Source organism: Panicum virgatum, chromosome 5K, assembly GCF_016808335.1.
Source record: "Panicum virgatum strain AP13 chromosome 5K, P.virgatum_v5, whole genome shotgun sequence".
In the NCBI taxonomy this organism is placed as follows: domain Eukaryota; kingdom Viridiplantae; phylum Streptophyta; class Magnoliopsida; order Poales; family Poaceae; genus Panicum; species Panicum virgatum.
This window is the reverse complement of record NC_053140.1, coordinates 59,992,319-60,010,259: the sequence shown is the minus strand read 5'-3', so window position 1 is coordinate 60,010,259 and position 17,941 is coordinate 59,992,319. Positions and strand designations below refer to the sequence as shown.

The following is a 17,941-nucleotide window of genomic DNA, read 5'->3' as shown; positions in this document are numbered from 1 at the left end:
TCAAGTTGCGACGAATCTAATGGTGTCAATTTTTTTTAAATATTCATTCATTTAGTATACTTTGCGAGCATTTGAAGTTAAACAAAAAAAAAGTGTGCATACAAAAGTATACAAATACAATGTAAAACATGTTATACATTGTATTAATGTAAAAGTAGTACAAAAGAGGGTTGGAGGGTTCGTTTAGGCTAAAACATGTTATACAAATATTCAAATTTTGAACTAAAGTGGGTTTTTTGTCGGTTTTTTTGTTCACCGGACCGGTTACACCTCAAATTGGACCGGTTTACCGATCAAACCGGCCGGCTACCCAGTTGGAACCGTTTGAACTGGCGTTTTTTTTTAAATTTGAATTTGTTCGGTTTTTACTGGTAACCGGTCAAACCGGTCCGGTTTACCGGAACCGGAGGCCGGCGGTTCCATCAAAACGGTCAGTAAAAAAAACCCTGCTAAGGACTAGTGTTGATCTGATTGTTGAAGTCAATGGACTGTTCTGATTCAGGGGTTGTTTTAGTTCTTATTTGAAATCAATGCAAACAAAATCACTAAGGTACAGAGCCTGCTTGTCTACCGGACTGACGGTAATCTATATAGACCTTTCAGCTGCCTTTATTTGTTGTGCTTTCGACGTGCGACCGGTCGGTGTCATCTTCGCATCATCCTATGGAGACTTAGTCAGTGTGTATCTGTTTACTGTTAGCATCTTGCTACTCAGTCAGCCTCTTGATCTAGAATTTCTGCAGCCTGTGTACCTTATGGATGACAATCTTATCTGTAAAGTTATCCAGACAATCACCAATCAGGGAAGTGCATCATATCTGAGAGCATAAATGTGCCACCCGAATTTAATTGGACTGCTGTCATTTCCTGACCGCGAAGAATCTGTCTTGCTAACCAAAGGCAGATCAGTTGTACAACTATAAACAGGGAAATCAGTTTGGATTTGAAACCTCTAGAGAGGCAGAGATCGATGATGATCCAAAGAAAGGGAACGGTTGGAGAATTCAACAGACAGGCTTTTTTTTTTAAGAAACAGACAGGCTTTTATCATTATCTGCGTAGAAGCGCATTCAACATCTTCTTACACAATAGGAGGAATTACCTTGTTGATAGATCATATTCTTTCTATATATTTCTTTATTCCAACATCGATGCATGAAGATTAAGACCATGAGAGTTATTCTATACTGCAGGTAGTGATCAGCACGTAATCCGTATATGTATGCTAGCATGGGATCTAAAAGTGTTGACATTCTGTAAGGTTGTGTACTTAATATAATGCCAGAATATCCATTTGTTGAATGTCTTTGGCACAAAGAAAGGTTCGTGGCCAGGATTGCCCTTATGGCACCGATCCACAATGTGGCCGAGATAACTTTAACAAAGCAAAACAAAACCACTACTCTGGTCAATATTGTTTCTCTGAATCGGATTGTTTTCAACAATAGCAAAGCAAGTGTTAACAATTTAAAATTTAGTGCCCCCATAAGCTACTGTGTTAAAGAAATGGATGAAGTAATCAAGTAGTATACCTTGATAATTTCCCAAAAACAATGGAAGTTACCCATTCTTCACGCCCCAGTGATTTCATATGATCATATTCATAGCAAACTTCCTCTCGCTCGTGGTTGCCCTGAGAACAATACACATTGTGTATTGTGGATTATTAGAGCGAGCTAATCAACAGCATAGTAGTTCTTGGTTTGAATTGATACGTCGTCCTCCATATTTTATAATACTGAAATTACAAAGCGTGTGTGCCCTATGCGACGTGAGGGCATCGTCAGCAAACATGATTGGAGAACGATCTCACAATCTTGAGCGGCCCAGTACAATGATTCTATAAAAAATCGATGAGATGCACATCAAATACAATTGTCGTTGACCTTGCACATTTGTTTTCTGTTCATGTGGTAGGTAGACTATTGTGTTCTTGTGCAGCTCCGCCAGTAATACTCCAACAGAGTAGTAGTTTTGTCCTCATCATGAGCCATGCGGCTGATACTATAGTAGACATGTCGTCTACATGCTGGAGAGATCAGATGGCCCATGCATGGATGCATGCAATCCCTTGATCTTTTATATAGTTGAAATGTTTTTTCTTTAATCTCTTTCTGCATTACGTGATGGCCTCACCTGCAATGATTGACAACTAAGTGCCCAGCTGATTGCGTGCTGTAAATCAAGAATTAATTCCCTGAAAATATTTAGGATCTGTTTGGTAGAGCTTCATTTCTCTGTGGGAGCTGATTCTTTGAGAGAAATGATATTGTAGCTGAAAATGATTCTTTTTTATTCTCTAGCATAAATTTTTAAAATCGGGATGAAGAATCGCTTCACAGAATCAGGAGAAGCTATTTTTTTCAGTTCAGAATGAGCTCACAGCCTCTTAGTTCATTTCACATAATCACTTCACAGAATTAGCAGAGAATCACTTCTCTCTGAAAAACTGTTTGGCAAAGCCCCTGTTAGATTCAGCTAAGAATTAGCTCTAGGAGATGCCAAACGCACCCATACACTATGCTCAAGTTGATGTAATAATATCATGGAATTAATAGTACTGGCCATCACCTTAAAGTAGTGAGCTGCCATTAATCAAATTAAAAATGATTAGAGTCGGGAGATCAACTGCCAGCTGTCAACTTATTATTGGAAAATGCATGCATGTGGTGCAAGAATATGTGAATCTTTTTTTTACAACAGTATATATGAGGCACAGTAAGTACAAAACAGCTGTTTAATTGCGGAAAGTTTATTTTTAGAGAATTCTGGGAAGTTTGGTAAAATTTTTGTGTAAATTTTTTTCTATTATAATCGGTTTCCTTTCCATGCATCTGAATGTTAAATAAATATCATTCTTATATACTGCAGCAGTACAAATATATATACTTGTCAGCTAAAGTGGTACTTCAAACGTAACATTTTTTTAGAAAAAATAAATCCATTGCACATGGACATTCTCTTCATAAACAATTACTAATGTGTAAGTCTTCTCATAATCATTAGTACTTAAGATGCATGTCATTGATGTCGCATTTCTAGAGCGTGCACTATAATTAAATTATTATGTACTTATCTGGCAGCACTACATTTCCTTCACCAATCGACATATATGTAATAATCAGATTAAGACTGCTGGAGTAGAGGGTTGGTGGTTGTGTGTGTGTATGTTTTTTTTTTGTAGAAGGAAAACATATAAATCAAGCCCCCCCCCCCCCCCAAAAAAAAACATCGCTTCTTATTTTTGTTAAAAAAACACTGTTTCCGTTCATGTATATGCAGTATCTTTTGTCATATATTACTGATGTGAACAAATGTTCTGACCAGACTTTAGCGTCAGAAGATTAAGGTTTCTGATCAGACTTGGAATCTTGCGAAGTGACCAGCTAGTAGCTGGGTATCAGCAGGAACAGGGACATGACAACGTCTAATTAAGCTTAACAGGATCATAACAACATAACCTCCACAGAAAGGTACCGAACGTCTCTCTTAATTATATGCCTTTATTTCATTTCGAGTTGATTAAGTAGATAAGAATAATTAATTACACATCAGTACGATAGGAAGAAATAAAGGGGAAGGCTGCAGTTGCTCAAGGGTGGTGAAATTAAAGCTACACCTGGGCTGAACGTCACAGTAATAACCTTGGTCACGGATTTATAGGAACAAAAGGTTAGTAAGGGTCGTCGTAGTGGAGTTGCCATGCTGTCACCTCAACGTACAAGACACTTCACTTGCTCCCACTCTCCTACCGTTTTCATTCTGAATATTCTTCCTGAAGCCTATGCATGGCTACACCTCTGTTTGCATAGCACTACTACCAGCCTCCATCCTTCACCAATCCCACAGTCCACAGATATCGATTCTACTGCAAGATCGTGGCATGCACAACCTTAAAGTAATATTAACTCATTTGTGACCCACAACACACGCTAAAAAAGGGTGTCCTGAATGTGACCACCTTTTTTTTGACAACTACTAAAAAATGAGTATATAGGTACCAAGATTAGTAAAAGCACTTCCACATCGATACACTTTAATAATCAGCTATCACCTGAAAAGTAAAGTAAATTAAAATGGGTTAAAAGTATGTTCATATATACAGTAAGCATACTAGAGACTCAGTAGTTGACGTGCTAAGTCATAAAGTGAATAATTTATAGGCTTATTATGCATCCTTTTCTTAATTTGTTTTCTCTCTCCTCTGGCTTCCGCAAGAAACTATTTCATCTCTTGGCCACAAGCTTCCAGGCTCGAGACCAAAGGGAAAGTGAGGCCCTCCTCATCTCCTGCTCTAGCATAGCTGTCCCCCTTAGCTTGCTCCCCAATAGGAGAATCCACCTTCTTCCTCCTCCTCCTCCTCCCTTTCAAGTCATTTCTCTCAGCAAGCTAGCTTCTTGATCCATCTTCTTTCCTTCTATCCGAATACTCCTTCACAGATGTATGCATCTCTTCTTGATCCATACATGCATCTGTGTATAAATAACTAGGTAGTAGCTGTTTTGCACCCATCTAGCTAGCACAGCCGTGGTGCCGGAAAGGATTGAGATATATGAGATGCACCACACGATCGATGAGCTGTAGCTAGAGAGAGACGATCGATCGAGACATGAGACGTACCACACGGTCGAGGTCAGCAGCAGCACGACGCCGCCGCCATGGTCCCAACAACTAGGAACATGTTGCACCATGACGGCACGAGCAGCAGCAAGCCGTGCTACCACCCCGTCCAGTACTGCGTCGGCATCGCCGCCCAATTGGAGGCCTCGGCGGCGGCCGCGCGGCAAGACCACCGCAAGCCGTCAAGATCCCCTCGGCTCGCCATGGCCGACGACGAGCCTGCTGCGGCGGCCGGCACGAGCTCCCGGGGCGGCGCCGGCGCAGGAGACGACGGAGACTGGCTCCAGCTAGGCCTCGCCGCCGCGGCGTCGTCGTCCTCCGCCTCCTCCTCCGGCGACAACAACAGTGCGGATCCGGCCCCGCCTCCCATGGAGCTGGACTTGTTCACCTACGACAAGCGAAACGCGAGGATGAGGCCGCCGTTGTTCCCGCTGCCCCTTAGGAGCTACCATTCGTACGGGTGCGGACGGTATCGAGCGGCGGCGGCGAGCGGGTCCTTGTCGGCGCCGTCGACCTTACCGTTTATGCCTCCGTTCAGAACCTCCGGCGATGCCATAAGAGTCATGAGCCCGCCGCGACGAACGGAGGCGGCCGCCGGGCTGTGGCTGAAACTTCAAGCAGCTCCCAACCAGTAAGTTTTGCATACATCATGTCCTCAACTTCACTACTGTACATGCGTATTTGTGCATACGGTGGCATACCACTGATCATACATACCATCCATAAAACACCTAATTAAGACATGAGCAGCATATGTTCTACATATCGTATTAGGTGAATAACGCGTCTGATAATACTGCAATTGCAAGGCCAGTACATGATAGCTAGCTTATAGTTTAGATTTTTCAGGTTGCTGTCCCTTATTGTTCATGTGGCGTGGAACTGCAAACTGAAAAGTACTTAATAACTATCCTTTTGATGCTTGCAGAGTTAGAGAGCCTATTTTGCCGCAGATACCAAGGAGCTACTTAAGAATCAAGTAATTTTCTTTCCTATCATATTATATGATTAACAGCACTTGTATTACTATTTCGTCCCCACCAAGTATCTTTCTGACTATTGGATGTGTGCATATAAGTTGACTTGCTGATTGATTGGATGTTATTAATAATCCAACGGATAAAAATTTGAAACTTACCTTGCACAAATAAATTACAATAAGCCACTGTTTTCCAATAGATATTCCCAAAGATTAAATGCTTAACAGTGGTATACTATGTGTGTATCTGCAATAATGTAGCTCTCATTGCTTTGTTATTATCTGAAAGACCTACTAGCTAGTAGCTAGCTAGCCTTTTAGTTTCTAGATAGATCAGCAGGAGGCTATTTGTATGAGTAGTACCCATCAATAAACTTTCCATTCTGCAATGACCATTATGAATTGAAAGGTCTATAGACATCGATCTCAAATAACATGCATTCAAAGTAATTTTCCCGCAGGGACAGCAACATGAAGGTGGAGGTGGTGATGAAGTACTTGGCCGAGAAGCTAGGGCTCTCACAATCATCTCATCATCAGGAGGTACGTACATACACTTGGTTATCGATCGCGAACGGACGCTTTATTAGCCGCGAATCAATAATTAAGCATGCATGCATAGTGGTGTCTTTGATGGAATCGAATAATTATGAAGTTTTTGACAAGTCGATAGATAATGGCCGAGAGAGAAGGATATGTCGACGGAGCGATCAATTAATAGTGAACAGTGGTGAGCACATGTTGAATTTGCAACTGCAAAGCTTAACTACAAGACCATGATATGTGAATTGGCACTAGCTTGGACTCATGAAAGAAACATTATACCTAAGCGTACCACATAGCTAGGCCGGGATCTCTTTGGTTTTTGGGATTAATTATATATATATTTATTTATATGGAACGTACAATTAGACAAAGCAATAGGTCAGAGGCCCACATCATGATCGACCTATATATGGAGTTACTTATACATTTTATATCATTACAATGGGACATATATATTATTAATTTATATTAGCTTTTGAGCCTCCTATATATAAACATGTGGTGCAGACAAATATATATTGTAAAACGGAAGTAGTAACATTGGAAATAAATATCCCATGACTGTATATATATGTTAGTGATTGCTGTTGGAGGTACTCCTACTCTCCTAGTATATGTAAAGAAAAAAAAGAGGAGGAACTAGTAGTGTTGTTAAAATGTAACCAGTCATTTGGGTCAAATTCTAATTAATAATCAAAGAAGCTAATAACGTTGAACTGTCAATTAATGTAGCGCAAATGTGCATATATAGTAGCTTGTATGTGACCATAACTCAGCAACGACCTGCTGCCAACTTCACTCACCTGCACCAATTAACCGATTAACTACTACTCCCCGGTTCAAATCGTTTTCGATACACTCAATCACCTTTAAACCAAGCTATTAGTCCAACTTGATTGTAGTCTGATGCCGATGTGATGGATCCAACAACGGTCTGCTCGCTCGTTTTAATTTGGTGTCCTGCTTATGTGCGTTTATTCCTAATTCTATATATTGTCAGTGTGTGTTTCGTTCCTCTTCATCATCAGAAATAAGGGGGAGAGAGAGAGAGAGAGAGAGAGAGAGAGAGAGAGAGAGAGAGAGAGAGAGAGAGAGAGAGAGAGAGAGAGAGCAGTACCGAATAAGTCAGTAGTAGTAGTAGTACTAGATTAGTATAGTCGCGCGTGCATGCATGGATGTGCATGACGCCTGACGCAGCACGGTTTGCGTACAGCTAGGAATAACTGCTTCTAGCACGTAGGAGTACTCCTCTATAAACATGAATATATATATATATATCACTGTTGATCACGTACGTATATGCATGTAGGCCGTATGTATGTAGCTACCAGGGTGGTCGCCATCCCAGCCAGTCAGCTACGTACTCCTCTTCTCCTACAGTACACGTATCACGTATGTGTATGCTATCTTTGTGCTGACGATGCAGTACGTGGTGCGCCTTCTCGTGGTCACGCACGGCCTGACCTCAAGCCGCTCACGTGTGCACACCCGGCCCTATCCTCACGCATTATATGTAACTGACAGGCAGAGTATATTATTTAATTATACGCATGAGAGAACTTGCTAGTTCTTGATCAGTGGGTCACCGCGGGAAACATTGATTTTGGACACATTCACTACTCACGAATGCTTCAAGAAAAAAAATGCCTAACTAGCATTTCTTCTTTATTACCATATATACAGTACTGCTTCTAATTAATTTAGGATCACTTAATAGCACAATTATATATAGATGTGTGTATATAGTGTTGGGATCGGATTATCCAAAACTAAACAGAAAAGGTAAAGAAAGGTCCAAAGCTCAAATAACCTTTGTGTGTGTGTGCGCGCGTGCGCGCGTGTGTGTGTGAGAGAGAGCAAGCAAGTGAACAAGAAAGTAAATGGTCAAAAGTCCTCTCCCCCAAGCCCTAGGGCTCTATTTATAGGGAGGAGGATGGTGGTTGTTTATATTTATTCTATTGATGGAGTCAAATATTACAAGAAGGTTCTCAGGATTTACAACAACAGAGTCCATAGGTCTAACATACAGACCTCAGGATGCTACAACTAAGTTACTAGACTCCACAAACATGCCCTTAAACCTCTATTCGGATCTCTTTTGTATACAAAGAGGTCCTTAGCCTTTGGAAACCTAAGGCCCATCCCCAACATATGTATAAGTATTGGCGTGGTAGTAGTCTATACCTATTACTAAAGCGAGTAAGGTTTCTACCCATTTTTTTAGTTTGGTATGTTGGTTTGGTCCGCTTGTATTATTGACAGGTGGACCTTAGTCCATCCCGTATGCGAGTCGGACCAACCCCATCCGCCCACGACTCGATCACGTAGACCCGGGCACCAATATGTATCCGATACTTATACCAATTTTGTCCGTAGCAACACACGAGCATAATTGTCTAATAAATAGTAATAAGAACAGCACATGGAGATGGAGAGAAGGGAAATATCAGGAAATAAAGCACCTTTCGCTTCCACCGCAGCATGCCTGGCTACGTCTTGGCTTTGCAGTGGTTTCTACGGTAAGGCCGGCCGGCTGGGGCGCGTGCTCCCTCCGCCCATGTACTAGTGCAGTGCAGAGAGAGGTTGCATGCTGATGAGGATATGTGCGTGGATGGATGGCTGCTTGGCTGCACTTGCACGACAAAGGCAGCCTGACGGCGACACGCAATATACCCATCAAATCACCCAAGTCGCTGTCGTCGATCTAGCTATAGCTACTGTGTAACAAAGCTTCTTCCGTCTGTATGCAGACGTCTACATGCCATCACGCTTATGTTGCGCATTACACATGACAAGATACCAACGCAACACATGACAAAGAGTGTTAATTAACCTGGTCGATCATGAAAAGTTTTAAGATTTGGAAACATTTCAACAATGCACGGAGAATTGGAAGTTTTCAAAAGTATCATCATTGTTCTGCTTTATATAGATGGTACTTACCAGATTAGCATTTTTGCTCTTAGCTAATTGTGAAGATTAACGAGTGGATAAAATGGCAGGTGGAGCTGACATGCAGAGGGCAGCTTCTTCCTCCCTCCTTGCTGCTGAAACACGTGAGGGATAGCATCTGGTGCTCGACGGCGCCGAGGGAAGGAGAGACGCCACTCGCCGAGCTGACGGCTTCTCGGCGCTCGCCGGCGGCGGCTACTACTGACCATGTCATGACACTCTGTTACCGCACAACTAGGAACAGCAAGCTAGTACTCAATCTGTAATTAATTTATTGGTCAAAGCTCTCTGGTTATTCTTTTACCTACTTCCCCTGCTGATCTGATGAAATCTGATGGTTAACTGATACCATGCCTGAACGGTCCAGATTAATCAACAGGCCCGCCCATCGTTTTTTTTCTTTTTTCTTTTTTTGCTTAGTTTCCATAAATTTCCTTTCGATCTTCTAATTCATTTTTCTCGCCTTCCACAACATTGATTTGTTACGGTACGTCTCCTGCGTTTCATCTTTGGACATCTGTTTGGCTGAATTATTTGCAACCTGTACATACAGGGTTCTAACAGAGAAGCATCACCGACAACTTAACTGAACATGCCATGTATCCACAAACAGTTTCACTGAACGTGCACTCCACAATAAGAACCACAAAAACATGTTTCCTTCCCAGGTGCTCAGCAAGTGGATACAGTGTTGATGAATATTGATCAGATAAATTTCGTGCGTAGAGCGTACAGTATTGACAATACGGCTTATCGTGATTGTCCCAGATGCAGGTACCGGCCACAAAGATCCATCCTGGTGTGGAGAATCACCGCTCTCCTTTCTGCATCTGCATCTGCATCTTAAATCTAGACATGGGCCTTGAAGAAGCAGAGGTACCAGGCTGCCAAACATTCATGAAAATAGTAAGAGAACAGATCAATGCGGATTTCTACAGCGACAGCAAGAGACTCTAAATAAGAAGAAGAAACAGAAAACAACTTACTTTCGCAAAAGAACTGCCGCCTGGAGGTTGAATGGGTAAAAGATTGTCATCACGTTCAATAATGGATCCTGTGAAGGCCTGCAAGGTGAACAAGTCAACAAACTAAAGCTCAGGTGCAAGTTCAGATGATGAAGTACATCTGACAGAGGACAAACCTGTCGCCCACTTGATATTATCTTTCTCTCACGAGATGGAGGTGGGTCTGAAGAACCCTGCAAATATATATTAGGAAAAAATGGTTAAAACATGGGGGTAACAGTAAACTGTGGTACATGTTTGCATGTTCCATAATGTCAGTGTACAGGTCCACTTAAGAAATTCTCGCTGAGAGATTTATGCAGGCAAAGGAATACATGCAGAAGTTATGCAAGGAGTAAAAACAGGAAGAACCTTGAACCCTGGAGCAGGCTAAGTTGGAAGGAATTCTCACTGAGATTTATGCAGGCAAAGGAATGCATGCAGAAGTTATGCAAGGAGTAAAACAGGCAGTACCTTGAGCCCTGGAGCAGGGTAAGGTGGATCCAGTGGCAAGGAAGGAGACTTTGACGAACCAACTACATGTTTGTCGTCTTCAAAAGAAACAGCTGCAAGTAGAACATGTGGGGTAACACAAGAATCAGCATGGCACATAATTCAACACACACATAACAGGCAGATAAAGTGCCAAGAGAATCAAGTTCAGTTCCATCTCCAGCCACAATACATGAACTAGGTGTCACTTGTACTTCCGTTTAAAAAAAAAGTCAGTTGTAATATGCTATTACAAGTTGCATCAAACCATAGAGCAGAACTAACCTTTACGAACCCGGACTTCAGAATTTGTTACCTGCAAATGAGGGGAAAAAATGCAATGTCAGGACTGAAGGAAGATATACAAATTAATAAGCTGTTCATGAATGCAGAAGGTCTGCAAAGAAGGATAGAAGTTTGGCCAGGAAATACTGGATTAGATGTGTGGGCTGATGGTGTATGAGAGATGCCTCCAGGCTTCTTTAGTGCACTCTTCAGCTATTAGTCAGGGGATCAAAATAAATAATTCCAGCATATGCACCAATGTATCATAAGTCAGATCTGTTTAAAAACATGTACCAGGATATTCCCCTGACTCCTATCATTGCCATCATTTAAATCATTTCCAGATTCCTCATCATCCTCACTTGTACCAGCACCCCCGTCGTCTTCATCGTCGTCATCATCGCCACCATTTCTAGAAAATGAAGTGCCAAAACTGGAACTCTGGTGCTCATTGCCATCACTTAAAGCATTTCCAGATTCCTCATTTTCCTCACCATCCTCACTTGTTCCAGCAACCCCGTCATCTTCTTCTTCAGAAGCACTTCCAGCTTCCCTTTCTTCCATTTCTAGTTCATCTAACCTTGCCATTATCCGAGCATGTTCCTTATCTTTATCTGACATGCCCCCTATAGCAACTGAAGCATCTGAAGTAGACAAGTAGAAAAAAAACTAAAACAGTCAAGTCGAAGCAAAAGAATAAATTTCATTGCTATGCATATAAGCGCCAAAAGTTAACTGCCATCTTTGTACAATCGAGAAGGATAATAATAAACCAGACAACATGTCATCATGTTATGCCTAAACATATATAGAAAAGTAAAATATACACCCTTAAACCCATCATTTGCTTGCACGATGAAATAGGGACAGATCAACTTGCGGCAAGATAACTTAAAACTTGGCGAACTCAGAATTACTGAACAGGAATGTTCGACCATGTTAGGAGGATTTAAAAGATAGCAAGGATATATCTTTGGAATACATTAATAATAAGATCTCAATATATTAATAATAAGAACTCGTAAGGAGGCAAAACAAATTGTAAAGACTCAGAAGTAAGCATATTAGTTTATTGCCATTAGATAAGTAATTGTGCACACATAATTGCCATTAGATAAGAAAGTCCAGATAGTTACCTTTTGATGAATTACTCGCTGTGTCTTCATCATACTCTTCCCTGATTTCAACTAGACCCTCCTGCCCACATCAACATAATTAAGCATCAAATTCATTGTAATTGTGCACACAAAGAATGAAGACTGAACACCAAGATGGCAACAGTTTTGACTTATGTTAAGACAAAATGGAGTGAAATGGACAAGGATAAAAGTAGCTCCGTTTGTATCAGGTTTACAAGGCTATACTGTTGTACCATAAGTCCCTAAAACACTATATTTCAGATCATCGCTTGTATTAAGCATCTGTAAGCAGTATAGCATTTTCCATGGTGCGATTTAGCCTATTAAGAACTGACAAGCATCATCCGTATTTCAAAATTCTAAAAGAAGGCTATGGTGGAGGTTTTTCTGCACTCCAAGACACAATAACTGCAATCGATGGGTCTACATGTCAATGAAAGCCTGTTGGAGTAATTAATTAACCATTTTTAATTCTTCTCCACTTCCCAGGGGCCTAAAAGGAGACTAATACTATGGTCACCTTCAATAAGTAAAACACAAGTCAACCATTGCCCATATATTACATGACAATGAGAAAGGAGCCTTACAGAAGCCTCGGCTGCAGTTGACTCAAAGAATTTTGCCTCAGTTTCAAGGTCAGAGATAGTTGCCTTCATTGCTTCCACTTGAGCTTCCAACTCCACCCCCCTCCTATGCAAAATATCAGTTGTCTGCTTAGCAGACCTCTCAGCATAGTACCCCTCTCCTAGAAGTACCTAAGGCATAATGCAAATAGTGAGCATATAGGTTGAATGGTTGACAGGCCTGTGTATACTGAAAACCAAAACTGTTCCACAATGGAAACCATACCAAGAGTTCATTTGTGTGGATCAAACGCCCAGGGAAAAATGCGGCACCACCAAAGGGAACCTAGAATACATAGTTCTTTTATAAAAAAAATTGTTGCAAATATATAAAGCACACATGGTGAGACTAAGAGCAACTATCCATTACATCCACATACGGAGGTTGAAAATTTAGTCCAATTCAACTTATTATTCATTATTTATAGCAATTCGCACAATGCTAAACAGTGGACAATTGGAAGGGGAAAATTACTAGTCACAGTTACTAGTTCATCTCATCAAAATAAACAGATTCATGCTAGCAGGTAAGCTATCAAATTTATCTCCAGAGGAAGACACGATATCTACTGTTTTAGAATTCCAGAGAAAAGGAAAGACCATGATTTCGTGTGAGAGTTCATCGGGAAGCCTGTTGACAAGGGAGACGAGGGCGGCGTTGTCGGCGACGAAGCCCTGGAGGCGCCCGAGCTCGGCGCGGCGGTCCGCGATGGACTCGGACACCCTCGCCACGGCCCTCTTGGTCTCCTCCGGCGAGAATACGGCGCCCAGCGGCGTCGCCGTCCCCTTCTTCGGCGCAGCCATAACCTCACCTCCGCTTCTCCACCTCCCGACCAAAAACCCCCACGCTGTAGCCGGGTTTAGCAAACTCAGTGCGGCGGCGGCCTCGCGACCCTCGGCACCGTCTCGCCGGCCGTCGCGCTCGCCTCTGCGTCGTGGCCCCGGCTTCTGGACCGAGCGCCTGCGCGGGTCGCTTCTCCCACCTTCTCGGCAGAGAGGAAGGCCGAGGCCAGCGATAAGGAAGGAAGGCGATGAATCGAGCGGCCCGCGAGGAGGACGCCTCAGCGTCGTCGATGGAGGTTGGGAGTGGATGCGCCGACGCGGCGGGGGCGGAGAGCAAACCTCGAGGAGGAGGAACGGGGGAGGCGGCGGGCGGCGGCTGCAAGTGCGGCGCCGGTGGGGGTAGTGGTGACCTGTTGGACTCCGCCTATGGCTCAACCGAAACCAACATGAACGTGCGGCCCAATGAAATGAGATTTCTTCGGCCCAGTAACGTCTCGATGGCCCGCCCAAATGGGTCAACTTGCGCTGATTCAGTTTCCCTCAAAAAAAAAAAGATTAAGCTGCCCTGTAGTATGTGAGTTTGATTGGCTTTATTAGTTGTGTGGCTACCGAGAATAAAATGCTTAAGAGATTCCCCTTGCTTCAATTATAAGAAATAGAAAATCTTATTGGAAATTAGCATTTTGTAATGGTACATTGAACATTGGTTTACTACATTCTGTGAGTTCTTGTGTCATTGTTTCTCTTTACTAGTGGAGAACGCGCGCCATCACGCGCGGTGCTGGCCGAGGTGTATCAGTTTGTTGTATAAGTACAGCAGCAAACAAGCAGATAATATATTTAGATACAACTACATATAAAGTTCGGCAGACAAGCACATCCAACAGGCGGGCTCCTGAAAAAGGGGTAGCTATCTTTTGTATGTTGCACAACTTCAGTGCTTAAGAAGATAATATATTTACATACAACAAAATACAAAGTTCAGTACAACAGACGCCTGGATAATACAACAAATAAGGAAACTAATAGCAACGTTGCTTTGCCCACTGATGATCATTACAAAAGATAGCACAAATACATGGGCTGTTGATAGTCACAGGATTCCACAGGAATTCTACAATGTGAAAGTTGGTGATTGCAAAGCACTACGCCGTTCGAGCTTATAAGATAGTTGGCAGTTTATTTAGGCAACCAGCAGACGAAGACGTCATTCTTTGCTGCGGGGGAAAAAATTGTCAGTGAGAAGCACTTTTTGCTGAAATGAGTCAATATACATGCAGTCAAACTTTTAAGAAACAAAATGTACCCTCATTATTGCTTTACCAAAAAGTTAAATACAAAGATATCTCTGAATACAATGAGTAACCTCTAACAAAAAAATCATATTAAATGTGTGTCCCTTTAAATACCATGAGGAGAAGTTGGGATTCAATTGGGGAGAGAAAGAGAGGGGAAAATGGGAGCACAGACCATAGGTGTGGCATGGTTCATGTATGAACCTGGCAGTAGCTACCTTGTTTCTTCGTGTCCATAATGGAGCTGACAAGACAAGAGGACCATTGGAAGAAATTTGCGGCAGCTACACCTTCTTTGCATTCACATTCTGTTCAGCTAATTGTAGCTGATGGATGGACCTGTGGCGGCGCAGATCGAATTCTTATAGCTGATGCCTGGTTCTAGCATGGACTTGACTGTGGAAGTCTTGGCGATATAGAAAATATATAAAAGTGGCAGCTAGAGACCTTGGTGGGGACTGGTGAAGGACGGACAAAAGAGGTGCTGGGACAGGAGGATGAAGAAGGGCTTCAGATGGGTGGCTGGTGGTAGCGCCCATGCACAGGAGGTGGTCAGTACAGCTAAAGATGACTGTGGAAAGACATGCCTTAGAGTAATTATGTGGGGGCATCAAAAAGTATGTTAATTATGGAGCTAAGAAGCATTGTGTTCCAATTCAGAAAGAATGAACAGATGGAAAATTTCTCAACTATGCAATTTAACAAATACCAGAAATAGAATGAGGAAAAAAAGTAAACTGAAGATATTCGTCGTAGTAGAAGTCCTTAAATCAAAAGTAAACCACCCTTGTATGCAAAGGATATAGCATGCTGCTAACCATATCCGATGTGTCGAGGGTTGTCAAATCCAACAGCCAGATGAGGGAAAATTGCTTGGAGACCTGCAATGGTTGAGCAGATAAAATAATAAGCACAGAGACACGGGTTTAAGAAATTCACTAAATGTGTATAGGACATATGAAGTGCATGCACAGCAAACTCTTAATGATTGTCAAACAAAATTATTAGAGCAAAATTAATCAACCTTCTGAATTGGACTCATTCTTTCTATATATTATGGAGCTCTGCATTTAGAAGCAATCAGAAATAGAATTTACTTGTTTGGTGATGAGCCACCTTTCCTGTAGAATCAGTCAAAAAGCCTTGTTGAACCAGACTGAGTTTAGTTTTTGTATATAATATTGCAAGCGCAACAAGAGATACTGTTATTGGGATTTTAGGTTCAGAATAGAGTGATGCATGCCCCTAGGTAAGAAACCAGGATGGGTTCTTCTTATAACCCATGATCCTGAGCAATCAATGCAGAATTCAAAGCTAGGAAGAACTGTTCTAATAACATGTGACGTAACAATTTTGCTGTTAAAAGTTTGCAAGCTGGTTTTCGCTATACATGATAAAACTTTACTTTTGAGTTGTGAAATAGAAAATAAGTGCACATTTTTATTAAGCCTAGATATGAACAAAACTTGTACCACTTTCTTTAAGAGGCCTTCACAGAGCAAAGTTGCCTCCTTTTTTTTCCCCCAACTGCATATGGATAGCTATTCATAATTTATGTTGGATGACCCAACTCCATTTCAGATATTGGGGGAAAACGCTTTTGGTACTTGGTTATGAAAAAAAGTTTACAGACAGTACAAAATGCTAAGCAGTGTAGTTATTGTCAATATACTGAGATAGTAATTGTCAGTCATACAGCCTAAGAAAGAGCTTGTACAAATGAAAAATATGCAAATGACTACTTGAAATTTAACAGAATCTGCTTATAGGTGTCCTGCAAGGGGCACAACATGATTCCAAAATAAGCATAGGTGTCCTGCAAGTTTTTAATTGAAAAAGTCTTAGCCAAATAAGTGTACATAGACAAATTGTGTGCACTTGTGCTAGAATAGCTAAATCTATTTTGCTTATCCTTTTGGGGAGCACATGTCAGGTAAATAGAACTCTCATGAGTAACAACTGAGCATGAAATCAGCAGGTAACATGTTAACAGATGAGTGCAAGTGACATGATGGCAGCAGCGAATCGGATGCAGATCTTGCAGACATCAATTTCTGAATCTAGTATCATGTCTTTAAGAGTAAACATAATCAAGAAGATAAGGAAGAGACGTGTCTAGGATCAGCAAAATCTAGACTCACCAGATGGGGATCCGACAAACCTACAGAACGAATCTAGATTCTTGTTTGCCTGTGAAGGTGAACAGATGACCAGCAGGTGCTCGAGGTAGTTCACGTCGGCGAGGGTGCAACTGATCACCACGGCCTCCATGAAACAGATACCCTGGCCCATATATTACAAATGATCACATATTCAGTTAAATAAATTAGCGCAACAGAAATTTCAGTTAAATAAATTAGTGCAACGAACCTGATCAAATATGTACTTTTGTTGGTGTAGCTTGACAACTCCCTGTCTTCTTTCCTGGTGTTCATACAAAGAAGTCAAAATAAGGAGGCTGGCAAGGTGGCATATTGCTGGCAGTGATGCTCAGATGGAGTTCTGACATTATCAGTGTCGGTACCCTATAGCAGGGATACCCACTTCTACTGCAGCAAGGCAGGACTCGCATAATGTGGCAGCCCCGCCTAAATTAATCCGGTTTAAGTGCGCTAACCATCACCGAAATGGTAACTAGGGTTAATACACACTTAAAATGGAGTAATCCGGCAGTACTATCGGGTAAAATCCCGATTAAACCACTTGAAACAGGATCGACAAAGCAGTCCAGAGAATGCAACATTCCGCAAATTTTACAATACAGAGTATGAAACTGAATTATTATTACAAATCGAGTTTGAATTTATAAAAGTACAACAGAGTTCAAGAGTGACGGAAAACGAACGATAGTCTAGCGACGAAACAAGACGTCATGATGAAGCCCGTACATGACGTCATCCACCATAATCTCAGATGTACCACCTGAAAAACAAAGCCACAAGCAAGGCTGAGTATAATAATACTCAGCAAGGCTTACCCGACTAAGGGTATACTTAGCCCTTTATCTAGACATGCAAGACTTTTGGCTTGAGGGGTTTGGTTTACCGAAAAACAGTAAGAGTAGATCCTTAATTGCAGGTTTTAGCTTTCAGGTTCTAGTTCAATTAGCCATTTTAGGTGAGCATCTATCCAATAGCATACATGGTGAAAACAATTATCTTTTATCATCCAACCAGCCAAATTCATCATCATCATCATCTTTCACTTCTTATTCTATGTGGCA

General features: G+C 41.8%; 2 protein-coding genes and 1 long non-coding RNA gene across 3 annotated transcripts; 1 reads left to right on the top strand and 2 right to left on the bottom strand.

The window, feature by feature from the left end:
- Window positions 1–3,971: 3,971 nt before the first annotated feature.
- LOC120709151 lies at window positions 3,972–4,752 on the bottom strand. The gene is made up of 2 exons (XR_005689579.1): window positions 4,621–4,752; window positions 3,972–4,054 (listed from the first exon to the last, which is right to left on the bottom strand). It is a non-coding gene; the product is annotated as an uncharacterized LOC120709151 (long non-coding RNA).
- On the top strand, window positions 4,212–9,499 carry LOC120709150 (protein LAX PANICLE 2-like). The gene is made up of 4 exons (XM_039994690.1): window positions 4,212–5,251; window positions 5,549–5,599; window positions 6,061–6,142; window positions 9,148–9,499. The coding sequence occupies exons 1-4, from the start codon at window positions 4,659–4,661 to the stop codon at window positions 9,361–9,363; spliced, it is 942 nt and encodes a 313-aa protein (XP_039850624.1). The 5' UTR covers window positions 4,212–4,658; the 3' UTR covers window positions 9,364–9,499.
- Window positions 9,500–9,668: 169 nt separating this feature from the next.
- LOC120709149 (RNA polymerase II subunit 5-mediating protein homolog) lies at window positions 9,669–13,845 on the bottom strand. The gene is made up of 11 exons (XM_039994689.1): window positions 13,241–13,845; window positions 12,867–12,926; window positions 12,605–12,772; window positions 12,015–12,075; window positions 11,173–11,522; window positions 11,026–11,091; window positions 10,879–10,909; window positions 10,576–10,667; window positions 10,239–10,295; window positions 10,084–10,161; window positions 9,669–9,981 (listed from the first exon to the last, which is right to left on the bottom strand). Exons 1-11 carry the CDS (start codon window positions 13,442–13,444, stop codon window positions 9,907–9,909), a joined length of 1,242 nt encoding a protein of 413 aa, XP_039850623.1. The 5' UTR covers window positions 13,445–13,845; the 3' UTR covers window positions 9,669–9,906.
- Between the last annotated feature and the right edge of the window lie 4,096 nt (window positions 13,846–17,941).

Bases quoted from the DNA above. Each gene is read 5' to 3' on its own strand.
- LOC120709150 (XM_039994690.1), top strand. From the start codon at position 4,659: ATGGTCCCAACAACTAGGAACATGTTGCACCATGACGGCACGAGCAGC. The intron at 5,252-5,548 runs GTAAGTTTTGCA...TGATGCTTGCAG, and splicing joins CTTCAAGCAGCTCCCAACCA to AGTTAGAGAGCCTATTTTGC. The intron at 6,143-9,147 runs GTACGTACATAC...ATAAAATGGCAG, and splicing joins AATCATCTCATCATCAGGAG to GTGGAGCTGACATGCAGAGG.
- LOC120709149 (XM_039994689.1), bottom strand. From the start codon at position 13,444: ATGGCTGCGCCGAAGAAGGGGACGGCGACGCCGCTGGGCGCCGTATTC. The intron at 11,523-12,014 runs GTAACTATCTGG...TGTCTACTTCAG, and splicing joins AGCGAGTAATTCATCAAAAG to ATGCTTCAGTTGCTATAGGG. The intron at 9,982-10,083 runs GTAAGTTGTTTT...AATGTTTGGCAG, and splicing joins GCGGCAGTTCTTTTGCGAAA to CCTGGTACCTCTGCTTCTTC.